Genomic DNA, 12,434 nt, shown 5'->3' with positions numbered 1-12,434 from the left:
CAGAGAGGAGAGGAGGACAGGAGGTCAGAGAAGAGGGGTCACTAATCCTGTGACACTGTCATTTCAGAGGCTGGGTGGGCTTTGTTATCTGGGTCACTGTCTGGGACATCACACTACCACCACCATGCTTGACCGCTGTCTGGGACACTGTCTGGGACACTGTCTGGGACACTGACCCACCATAGACAGTATACAGAAATAAAAATATACTGGCTCATTCCTGGGGTCTGTCTTTCAGCATCCATCCGTCTGTTGTTGTTGACACTGAGTAAAATATATACAGGACCAGTCAAAAGACTGAACACACCCTCTCATTCCAGGGTTTTTCTTTATTTTTTACTATTTTCTACATTGTAGAATAATAGTGAAGACATCAACACTATGAAATAACACATATGGAATCATGTAGTAACCTAAAAAAGTGTTAAAATGATTTAAAATATATTTTATATTTGAGATTCTTCAAAGTAGCCACCCTTTGCCTTGACGACAGCTTTGCACACTCTTTGGCATTCTCTCAACCAGCTTCATGAGGTAGTCACCTGGAATGCATTTCAATTGTATAGTGCACTACTTTAGACTAGGGCCCATGGACTCTATAGTGCACTACTTTAGACTAGGGCCCATGGACTGTATAGTGCACTACATTAGACCAGGGCCCTTGGACTGTATAGTGAATAGGATGCCATTTGGCATGCAAATGATAACTTCTCTGATGTGGACTTTTTCTACTTTGTTTTTAGGTGAATGAGACGTGAGCCTAACGCTCCCCAGGACCAGGGTGGTGATGTGAGCGCGGACACACCGCACCCTTCTCAATCATCAGTCTCAGTTATGGGATATTTCCACCCTGACTGGTCCAGGAACCCTGCCAGCCAAGCGGATAATGGCTCCACACTCTCTCCACTTACCCCTTAGAGTGTAAGGAGCCGACACACCATCTCACACACACACACACACACACACACACACACACACACACACACACACACACACACACACACACACACACACACACACACACACACACACACACACCCCTCTGACAGCTCATCTTTGTTCCTGGGTGGTGACGTCATGGCCGTTGGGTTGCCGATGGGAACTGCGGCAGACTCACACTCACAAACACAAACTTTTCAGATCTCTCCGAGGTCCAGGGTCTTTCGCTCTAACCCGTCGTTCTACTGCTAGAGAGATGAGGCAGCCTCAGTCCACTGATCTTCCTGTGTCCCAGTCTGCCTGTACTCTGATACTCTGACGCCAGACCCCCAGCTCCAATCCCTCGCCCACATACGGTGCATCTAGAGCGGGTGGTGTTCAACTCTGACCCCGACGAGATCCGGAGCCTGCTGGTTCTCTGTTCTACCTGATCATGAATTACACACGCCTGGTGTCCCAGGTCTAAAATCAGTCGCTGATTAGAGGGGGGGGGGGACGACGACGATGGAAAAAAAATCAGTGTGGAACTGTCTTTGAGGTCCAGAGTTGAATGTGAGGGGCTCTAAGAGGAGCCCATCGACCCAGGATGCAGTGGGGCTCTGATCTGGCCCAGCACCAGCCACGATGCCCATCACCCGGGACAACGCCCTGAGCCACCTCCCTCTGTTGGAGGAATGGCTCCTGGGGGCGCAGTCCAGGAACCAGAACAACTATGGAGACCCAGATCAACAGACCACCACCACCAGCAGAGACCCGGACCAACACTCTTACCAGGTTTGTCATAAATGAGTATAGATGATGTACTGTATTATGGTCCTGGATACAGTAGTATAGTGTACTAGGATTGACTGTTATGATTGCGTACAGTGTCTCAAAAAAAAAACATCTTGACTGCTCAGGAGTCCACAATGTAGTTTGTAATCTGTAATTATTATGTGTTGTTAATTACTGTAATATTGTGGAATGAGAGACATTTAAATGTTTATTTTTTATCTCTTCTCTTCTCTTCTACCAGGAGTCAGAACACGAGGTGGATGCCTGCGGCACGGCGGTCAGTAGCGGCACGGCCAGTAGCGGCACGGCCAGTAGCGGCACGGCCAGTAGCGGCACGGCCAGTAGCGGCACGGCCAGTAGCGGCACGGTCAGTAGCGGCACGGCCAGTAGCGGCACGGCGGCCAGTAGCGGCACGGCCAGTAGCGGCACGGTCAGTAGCGGCACGGCGGCCAGTAGCAGCACGGCGGCCAGTAGCGGCACGGCGTGCCAGTAGCGGCACGGCGGCCAGTAGCGGCACGGTCAGTAGCGGCACGGTCAGTAGCGGCACGGCGGCCAGTAGCAGCACGGCGGCCAGTAGCGGCACGGCCAGTAGCGGCACGGCCAGTAGCGGCACGGCCAGTAGCGGCACGGCCAGTAGCGGCACGGCGGCCAGTAGCGGCACGGTCAGTAGCGGCACGGTCAGTAGCGGCACGGTCAGTAGCGGCACGGCCAGTAGCGGCACGGCCAGTAGCGGCACGGCCAGTAGCGGCACGGCGGCCAGTAGCGGCACGGCCAGTAGCGGCACGGCCAGTAGCGGCACGGCGGCCAGTAGCGGCACGGCCAGTAGCGGCACGGCCAGTAGCGGCACGGCCAGTAGCGGCACGGCGGCCAGTAGCGGCACGGCCAGTAGCGGCACGGCCAGTAGCGGCACGGCGGCCAGTAGCGGCACGGCCAGTAGCGGCACGGCCAGTAGCGGCACGGCCAGTAGCGGCACGGCGGCCAGTAGCGGCGGTACCAGTAGAGGCATGTGTCTATGTCAGGCCGCTATACAGAAACTGATGGAGTACATTCAGCTCAATTTCACCGAGGACGAAGAGCCCGGCGTCGTGTCGCGACCCACGATGCCGTGCGGAGGTGTGGACGCGGAGGTGCGAGCTGTGTGTCTCACCAAGAGAGAAGGGGACGGGGCAGAGTTGGGACTCAGTTTCGGTAACATCCCGATATTCGGGGATCCGGAGGGGGAGAACAGGAAGAAGGGAGGGAGGAGGAGGAGGAGGAGGAAAGGGGATCAGGGACCCGTGTTGGACGTGGGGTGTATCTGGGTGACGGAGGTGAGGAAGAGAAGTCCCGCGGCGAGGTGCGGTAGAATCAAACTACGAGACGAGTTGCTGTCTCTCAACGGTCAGCTGATGGTGGGCGTCGACGTGACGGGAGCCAGGTAGGAGGGTTTATAATAACAACACATACACACATCTCTCTCCCCCTCTCTCTCTTTCTCTCTCCCCTCTCACTCTCTCTCTCTTTTCTCTCTCCCACTCTCTCTCTCCCCTCTCTCCCTCCCCCTCTCTCTTTCTCTCTTTTCTCTCTCCCACTCTCTCTCTATGGCCTAAACATGGCTCACAAGGTCTAAGGAATAATTGGTTGTCATGTGTCCAACAGCCTCTCTCTCTCTCTCCACTGCCAACCAACCGCAGAATGATTCTGTCTGGCCAAACCGACTGAGGGCATTAATCTGCTCTAGAGTAAACTAGGCCAAGTTACACAGCTCCCAGTTCAGTCCTCACTGTGTGGAGGTCAACCTAGCCAGGTCTCACTTCCAGGACTGTTACTCCTGACTGTCTGGGAGGGAGAACCTACCCCTGACTGTCTGAGAGGGAGAACCTACCCCCTGACTGTCTGAGAGAACCTACCCCTGACTGTCTGAGAGAACCTACCCCTGACTGTCTGAGAGAACCTACCCCTGACTGTCTGAGAGAACCTACCCCTGACTGTCTGAGAGGGAGAACCTACCCCCTGACTGTCTGGGAGGGAGAACCTACCCCTGACTGTCTGAGAGAGAGAACCTACCCCTGACTGTCTGAGAGAACCTACCCCTGACTGTCTGAGAGGGAGAACCTACCCCTGACTGTCTGAGAGAACCTACCCCTGACTGTCTGAGAGGGAGAACCTACCCCCTGACTGTCTGAGAGGGAGAACCTACCCCTGACTGTCTGAGAGAGAGAACCTACCCCTGACTGTCTGAGAGAACCTACCCCTGACTGTCTGAGAGAGAGAACCTACCCCTGACTGTCTGAGAGAACCTACCCCTGACTGTCTGGGAGGGAGAACCTACCCCTGACTGTCTGAGAGGGAGAACCTACCCCTGACTGTCTGAGAGAGAGAACCTACCCCTGACTGTCTGAGAGAACCTACCCCTGACTGTCTGAGAGAGAGAACCTACCCCTGACTGTCTGAGAGAACCTACCCCTGACTGTCTGAGAGAACCTACCCCCTGACTGTCTGAGAGAACCTACCCCTGACTGTCTGAGAGGGAGAACCTACCCCTGACTGTCTGAGAGAGAGAACCTACCCCTGACTGTCTGAGAGAGAGAACCTACCCCTGACTGTCTGAGAGAACCTACCCCTGACTGTCTGAGAGGCAGAACCTACCCCTGACTGTCTGAGAGAACCTACCCCTGACTGTCTGAGAGAGAGAACCTACCCCTGACTGTCTGAGAGGGAGTACCTACCCCTGACTGTCTGAGAGAACCTACCCCTGACTGTCTGAGAGAGAGAACCTACCCCTGACTGTCTGAGAGGGAGTACCTACCCCTGACTGTCTGAGAGGGAGAACCTACCCCTGACTGTCTGAGAGGGAGAACCTACCCCTGACTGTCTGAGAGGGAGAACCTACCCCTGACTGTCTGAGAGAGAGAACCTACCCCTGACTGTCTGAGAGGGAGAACCTACCCCTGACTGTCTGAGAGGCAGAACCTACCCCTGACTGTCTGAGAGAACCTACCCCTGACTGTCTGAGAGAGAGAACCTACCCCTGACTGTCTGAGAGGGAGAACCTACCCCTGACTGTCTGAGAGAACCTACCCCTGACTGTCTGAGAGAACCTACCCCTGACTGTCTGAGAGAGAGAACCTACCCCTGACTGTCTGAGAGAACCTACCCCTGACTGTCTGAGAGAACCTACCCCTGACTGTCTGAGAGGGAGAACCTACCCCTGACTGTCTGAGAGGGAGAACCTACTTCCTGACTGTCTGAGAGAACCTACCCCTGACTGTCTGAGAGAGAGAACCTACCCCTGACTGTCTGAGAGAGAGAACCTACCCCTGACTGTCTGAGAGAACCTACCCCTGACTGTCTGAGAGGGAGAACCTACCCCTGACTGTCTGAGAGAACCTACCCCTGACTGTCTGAGAGGGAGAACCTACCCCTGACTGTCTGAGAGGGAGAACCTACCCCTGACTGTCTGAGAGAACCTACCCCTGACTGTCTGAGAGAACCTACCCCCTGACTGTCTGAGAGAACCTACCCCTGACTGTCTGAGAGGGAGAACCTACCCCTGACTGTCTGAGAGAGAGAACCTACCCCTGACTGTCTGAGAGAACCTACCCCTGACTGTCTGAGAGAACCTACCCCTGACTGTCTGAGAGAGAGACCCTACCCCTGACTGTCTGAGAGAACCTACCCCTGACAGTTCTGTCTCTGAACAAATACGTGAGGACAGTATTATGACCGCGACATTTTTTGTAGTCCTGTTATGACTTGATAGCAAGTCCAAGGTTCCATGTTAATTAGGGGTCAACATCGGCTTGACCAAGAGGACAGTGACAAGAAAAGCTGCTGGAAATATAAATATGATCGAAATCGAAGCTGGTTTAATTTCATAAAGCAACCGCACATCTTGTCTGACCACATCATATTTTCATTCCGTTTCCAAAAAACATAAACGTGTGATGAATCTGTGTCTGTTTTATGATGAGCAGCATAATAAATAATAAATAATAAACACAATAATAAACAATAAACACTTGTTGTCTCTCAAATACATCGTCACAGTTGTTGGTTAGCTAGCTAGCGAATTGTAGCCGTATTAGAATAGACAAGACATCAGTCAAAACACTTCAAAACAAGACATGGCATCGAGGACGAGATTAAACTAGATTAATACGGGTCACTTACGATTCCCCCTCATGGCAGGCAGTTGGTCGTTGTTGCTAGGTATCTGGCCATCCAGAAGGACAACAACACAGGTCATTTGTACATGTAGGTAGGGGGTGGATCAAATCAAATCAAATGTATTTATATAGCCCTTCTTACATCAGCTGATATCTCAAAGTGCTGTACAGAAACCCAGCCTAAAACCCCAAACAGCAAGCAATGCAGGTGTAGAAGCACGGTGGATAGGAAAAACTCCCTAGAAAGGCCAAAGTGACTATGAATAGATAATTAACAGCAAGTAGCAGTGTACAAAACAAATGGGGGGGGGGTTGTCAATGTAAATAGTCTGGGTGGCTATTTTATTAATTGTTCAGCAGTCTTATGGCTTGGGGGTAGAAGCTCTTAAGGAGCCTTTTGGTCCTAGACTTAGTGCTCCGGTACCGCTTGCCGTGCGGTAGCAGAGAAAACAGTCTATGACTTTGGTGACTGGAATCTCGGACAATTTTTAGGGCCTTCCTCTTACACCGCCTAGCATATAGGTCTCCGATGGCAGGAAGCTTGGCCCCAGTGATGTACTGGGCCGTACGCACTACCCTCTGTAGCGCCTTACGGTCAGATGCCGAGCAGTTGCCATACCAGGCGGTGATGCAACCTGTCAGGATGCTCTCGATGGTGCGGCTGTAGAACGTTTTGATGATCTGGGGACCCATGCCAAATATTTTCAGTCTCCTGAGCGGGAAAAGGTTTTGTTGTGCCCTCTTCATGACTGTCTTGGTGTGTTTGGACCATGATAGATTGTTGGTGATGTGGACACCAAGGAACTTGAAACTCTCGACCCGCTCCACTACAGCCCCGTTGATGTTAATGGGGGCCTGCTCGGCCCACCTTTTCCTATAGTCCACGATCAGCTCCTTTGTCTTGATCACGTTGAGGGAGAGGTTGTTGTCCTGGCACCACACGGCCAGGTCTCTGACCTCCTCCCTATAGGCTGTCTCGTCGTTGTCGGTGATCAGGCCTACCACTGTTGTGTCGTCAGCAAACTTAATGAAGGTGTTGGAGTCGTAAATGAGGGTTTCAGCATGAAATATCCTTTATTTTTTGGCACACTTTTTTATTTATTTATTTGTCAATATGTATTTGTTGTCAATGTTTTGGTGTCGAACTCGTGGCAGTTGTTTTCAAAGTAAATAGTTAGAAGAGTTGCAGAGTTAATTGAAAATAACGCCATTGTTGATTAGATGGTATTTTCTCTTAAACAGAAATGGTCTATCTTCTAGAAACTAATGGACAGTATGGACACAGATATAAAAAAAAAATCTAAACTATTTATGAACCAGTTTTTTTTCTTAAAGTTCAAGTATAAATTACCAAAGTTACCATAGATTACCATAATACAGTGCATTCGGAAGGTATTCACAACCCCTTGACTCTTTCCACATTTTGTTACGTTACAGCCTTATTCTAAAATTGATAAAATATTTAATCAATCTACACACAATACAGCATAATGATAAAGCGAAAACAGGTTTTTGAAATGTTTGCAAATTTATTAAAAATAAAAAAAGATACCTTATTCACGTAAGTATTCAAACCCTCTGCTATGAGACTTGAAATTGAGCTCAGGTGGCATCCTGTTTCTATTGATCATCATTGAGATGTTTCTACAACTTGATTGGACTCCACCTGTGGTAAATTCAATTGATTGGACATGATTTGGAAAGGCGCACACCTGTCTATATAAGGTCCCACAGTTGACAGTGCATGTCAGAGTAAAAACTAAGCCATGAGGTTGAAGAAATTGCCCGTAGAGCTCCGAGACAGGATTGTGTCGAGGCACAGATCTGGGGAAGGGTACCAAAACATTTCTGCAGCATTGAAGGTCCCCAAGAACACAGTGACCTCCATCATTCTTAAATGGGAGAAGTTTGGAACCACCAAGACTCTTCCTAGAGCTGGCCGCCTGGCCAAACTGAGCAATCGGGGGAGAAGGGCCTTGGTCAGGGAGGTGACCAAGAACCTAATGGCCACTCTGACAGAGCTCTAGAGTTCCTCTGTGGAGATGGGAGAACCTTCCAGATGGACAACCATCTCTGCAGCACTCCACCAATCAGGCCTTTATGGTAGAGTATTATACTATTTGGCCTGAATGCCAAGCATCACGTCTAGAGGAAACCTGGCACCATACCTACGGTGAAGCATGGTGGTGGCAGCATCCTGTTTTTCAGCGGCAGGGACTGGGAGACTGGTCAGGATCGAGGGAAAGATGAAAGGAGCAAAGTACAGAGAGATCCTTGATGAAAACCTGCTCCAGAGCGCTCAGGACCTCAGACTGGGGCGAAGGTTCACCATTTCTAAAATTTCTAAAAACCTGTTTTTGCTTTGTCATGATGGGGTATTGTGATGTCATTATGGGGTATTGTGATGTCATTATGGGGTATTGTGATGTCATTATGGGGTATTGTGATGTCATTATGGGGTATTGTGATGTTATTATGGGGTATTGTGTGTAGATTGATGAGGGGGAAAAAACAATTTAATCAATTTTAGAATAAGGCTGTAACGTAACAAAATGGAAAAAGTCAAGGGGTCTGAATACTTTCTGAATGCACTGTATTTTCTGTTAATTACCAAAATTACTAAAGATTCCGGTAACTTTGCTAAATTACAGGTAATTTTTCAACCCTAAGTGTGCAACACAGTCCCCGGTATCCCCTAATCTGATGCATTGCGCTGTTACCCACAACATCTGTCAGATAAATCAAATGATGAGATCGCCTGCCTTTCATCAAATTTAACATTCACTTTTCTACCCATGTAGGCTCCAAAAAATATGCTATGGGAACGCTCCTCATTCTGTGGTGATTGGCTTGTGATTTGCTAGTGTCTAATGAGGTCAAACCAATGAGCTCCATCAGATTCTCCGGGAGAATTTCAACCAACAGCCTCCAGCCTCCATATGCTCCTAATTTTAATTCACATATAAACGACGGTACTTAACACTTCTGAGTTGGCCAGAGGTAAATAAACGTTTTGGGAGGGAGAGAGAGAGGGAGTAGAAGGAGGTAGAGAGGGAGGGAGTAGAAGGAGGGAGAGAGAGAGGGAGTAGAAGGAGGGAGAGAGAGAGGGAGTAGAAGGAGGGAGAGAGGGAGGGAGTAGAAGGAGGGAGAGAGAGAGGGAGTAGAAGGAGGTAGAGAGAGAGGGAGTAGAAGGAGGGAGAGAGGGAGGGAGTAGAAGGAGGGAGAGAGAGAGGGAGTAGAAGGAGGGAGGGAGAGAGGGAGGGAGTAGAAGGAGGGAGAGAGGGAGGGAGTAGAAGGAGGTAGAGAGGGAGGGAGTAGAAGGAGGAAGAGAGAGAGGGAGTAGAAGGAGGGAGGGAGAGAGAGAGAGAGGGAGTAGAAGGAGGTAGAGAGGGAGGGAGTAGAAGGAGGTAGAGAGGGAGGGAGTAGAAGGAGGTAGAGTGGGAGGGAGTAGAAGGAGGTAGAGAGGGAGGGAGTAGAAGGAGGTAGAGAGGGAGGGAGTAGAGGGAGGGAGTAGAAGGAGGGAGAGAGAGAGAGAGGGAGTAGAAGGAGGGAGAGAGGGAGGGAGTAGAAGGAGGGAGAGAGAGAGGGAGTAGAAGGAGGGAGAGAGGGAGGGAGTAGAAGGAGGGAGAGAGGGAGGGAGTAGAAGGAGGGAGAGAGGGAGGGAGTAGAGGGAGGGAGTAGCAGGAGGGAGAGAGAGAGAGAGGGAGTAGAAGGAGGGAGAGAGGGAGGGAGTAGAAGGAGGGAGGGAGAGAGAGAGGGAGTAGAAGGAGGGAGAGAGGGAGGGAGTAGAAGGAGGTAGAGAGGGAGGGAGTAGAAGGAGGTAGAGAGGGAGGGAGTAGAGGGAGGGAGTAGGAGGGAGAGAGAGAGGGAGGGAGTAGAAGGAGGGAGAGAGAGAGGGAGTAGAAGAAGGTAGAGAGAGAGGGAGTAGAAGGAGGGAGAGAGGGAGGGAGTAGAAGGAGGGAGAGAGAGAGGGAGTAGAAGAAGGTAGAGAGAGAGGGAGTAGAAGGAGGGAGAGAGGGAGGGAGTAGAAGGAGGGAGAGAGAGAGGGAGTAGAAGGAGGGAGAGAGGGAGGGAGTAGGAGGGAGAGAGGGAGGAAGTAAGGAGAGGGGTGTAGGTGGAAGTGACCAGTAGAAGGGAAGTGAGAGAAATATAAGGAGAGAGGGAGATAGAAAGAGAGAGGAGGGGGTGAGAGAGAGAGACATTTTTATGTGTAACTGCAGTGGTCATCAGTCATCTGTTGGGATGAGTAGTAAGACACAGAACAGAGACTGCACAGGTGCTACCGTCTAGACAGAGACTGTTAACCAGCTTCTATTACCATCATACTGTTAACCAGCTTCTATTACCATCAGACTGTTGACCAGCTTCTATTACCATCATACTGTTGACCAGCTTCTATTACCATCAGACTGTTGACCAGCTTCTATTACCATCAGACTGTTGACCAGCTTCTATTACCATCAGACTGTTGACCAGCTTCTATTACCATCATACTGTTGACCAGCTTCTATTACCATCGGACTGTTAACCAGCTTCTATTACCATCAGACTGTTGAACAGCTTCTATTACCATCAGACTGTTGAACAGCTTCTATTACCATCATACTGTTGACCAGCTTCTATTACCATCGGACTGTTAACCAGCTTCTATTACCATCAGACTGTTGAACAGCTCCTATTACCATCAGACTGTTGACCAGCTTCTATTACCATCAGACTGTTGACCAGCTTCTAATACTGGTCTCACACTAGTCAATTTTAATTGTATTTTTTTCTTGGTTTTCTCATAAATGTTTTACTCGGGCCCCAAGGACGATTTACTGGACAGCGAGAAAGCCAAAGAGTTTGGCTTGAGTGTTCAGGCAACGTGTTCTTGAAACTCTGTGGTTCGTTCTCCGAGGATCAAAACCAAGCCCCCAACGCCCTCAACCCTCTGCTGCTCAGTCTAGGGATCAAAGTCTGGGCTGTCTTAGTTCTACTACTATTTGGTGTTTGTCTTTGAAATATAGGATACATTTCGTTCCCCCCCCCCCTAGTCTGTCTATCCTATCGGTCACTGTGGTTTGGTTCTACTAGAGAGAGCTCCTGTTGGCCATGGGAAGGAGAGAGAAGGAGAGAGAGGGGGAAAGCGAGGGAGAGGGGGGTGGGAAGAGAGGGAGAGGCGAGGGAGAGGGAGAGGGGGGTGGGAAGAGAGGGAGAGGTGGGTGGGGGGTGTGAAGAGAGGGAGGGGCGGGCGGGGCGGGCGGGCGGGCAGAAATAAATACAAGTTTGAGAGGTAGAGACAGTTGAAGAAAGGAAATTGGAACGAGAGAAATCTGACTTTTCTCCCGGGCTGTGAGACTGACTATACCAGGAAGACTAGGAGATTGTGAACTGGCACTTTTCTCACGGACCTGTGAAAAAGCACTCCTCTCCTCCTTTTTCTCTCCTACAACCAGTAGAGTATTTTAAAAGATGGAGGTGCAGAGTAGGAGCGCGTCTTGCCAGTTCCTGTGTTACTTAATACTTTGTTTGCTTAGAATGTTTGTGTAATAATTTCCTACGTTAAAAATGTTTTATTCTATTCTACTGAGCCATTTACTTTATGTTCCTATTGTTATCTTTCATTATTTATTATTGTTGTTGTATTGTCCAGAAGGAACCTGCAAGGAAGCATTTTGTTGGACGGTGTATACCATGTGTATCCTGTACATACGACTAATAAAACTTGGAACTTGGAGCGGTAACTCCGCTTACATGCAAAATGCAAATATAAAATATTATATAAATATAATATATATAATATATTTTTCTTGTTCACATAGCACAGATCCAGCACCAATCCAATAGAGTAACTTGTTTGGCTTGAGTCTGCTGTAGATAGCTATTGTTAGCTAACTAGCTAGCAAGCTGCGCTAATGTTGTTGCTAACTAGCTATAATTTTTTAGTAAGCCCTTGTTGATACTAAGCAGATGGCTAAAAACTAGATAACTAGCATAGCCGTCAACATTATAATTAAATCACAATGGATTAATTTTAAATGATGCAGCTACCTGTAAACTGCAGAGAATCAGTGGAGAAGATAGCTAGCTATGTTGTTCTAATGGCAAATGGCGTTGCTAACCGTTAAGCTAACGTTAGCTAGAAAGTGTACAGGCACTGGCAGTATGGGATAATGGACAGTGATTTAAATTATTTTATTAATCATCTTGCAAGATAGCTAGCTTGGTAAAGTATTTAGTGTTGTGTGCATTGTGCTGCACTTACCACCCCATGAGCTAGCATAACATAAAGTGTCTGCTTGGCCCACTTAGCAAGCTAACGTTAGCTAGCTAACTAATGAGCTAGTGCACATTATTAAACCTAATTAAAAAAAAATCCTTCTTCAAGCACAAAACTGCTTAGCTAGATGTAAAGACTTCCTCTAGAAAACAAATATGTACGGTGCATTCAGAAAGTATTCAGACCCCTTGACTTATTCAACATTTTGTTACGTTACAGCCTTATTCTAAAATGGATGAAAAATAAGTGTTTTCCTCGTCAATCTACACACAATACCCCATAATGTCACGTCCTGACCAGTAAAAGAGGTT

At 48.9% G+C, this 12,434-nt stretch overlaps 1 protein-coding gene across 1 annotated transcript in view; it reads left to right on the top strand.

Moving 5' to 3' along the window:
* LOC106585958 (PDZ domain-containing protein 2) overlaps positions 1-12,434 on the top strand; it is a 194,759-nt gene that overhangs the window by 47,766 nt on the left and 134,559 nt on the right. The window contains exons 2-3 of the mRNA XM_082968774.1: positions 744-1,713; positions 1,955-3,130. Coding sequence (XP_082824900.1) covers positions 1,652-1,713; positions 1,955-3,130 — 1,238 coding nt within the window. The 5' untranslated portion in view covers positions 744-1,651. The remainder of the gene's footprint in view (positions 1-743; positions 1,714-1,954; positions 3,131-12,434) is intronic.

Source organism: Salmo salar, chromosome 24 (genome assembly GCF_965601325.2).
Source record: "Salmo salar chromosome 24, fSalSal1, whole genome shotgun sequence".
In the NCBI taxonomy this organism is placed as follows: domain Eukaryota; kingdom Metazoa; phylum Chordata; class Actinopteri; order Salmoniformes; family Salmonidae; genus Salmo; species Salmo salar.
This window is presented reverse-complemented; position numbering and strand designations above follow the sequence as displayed.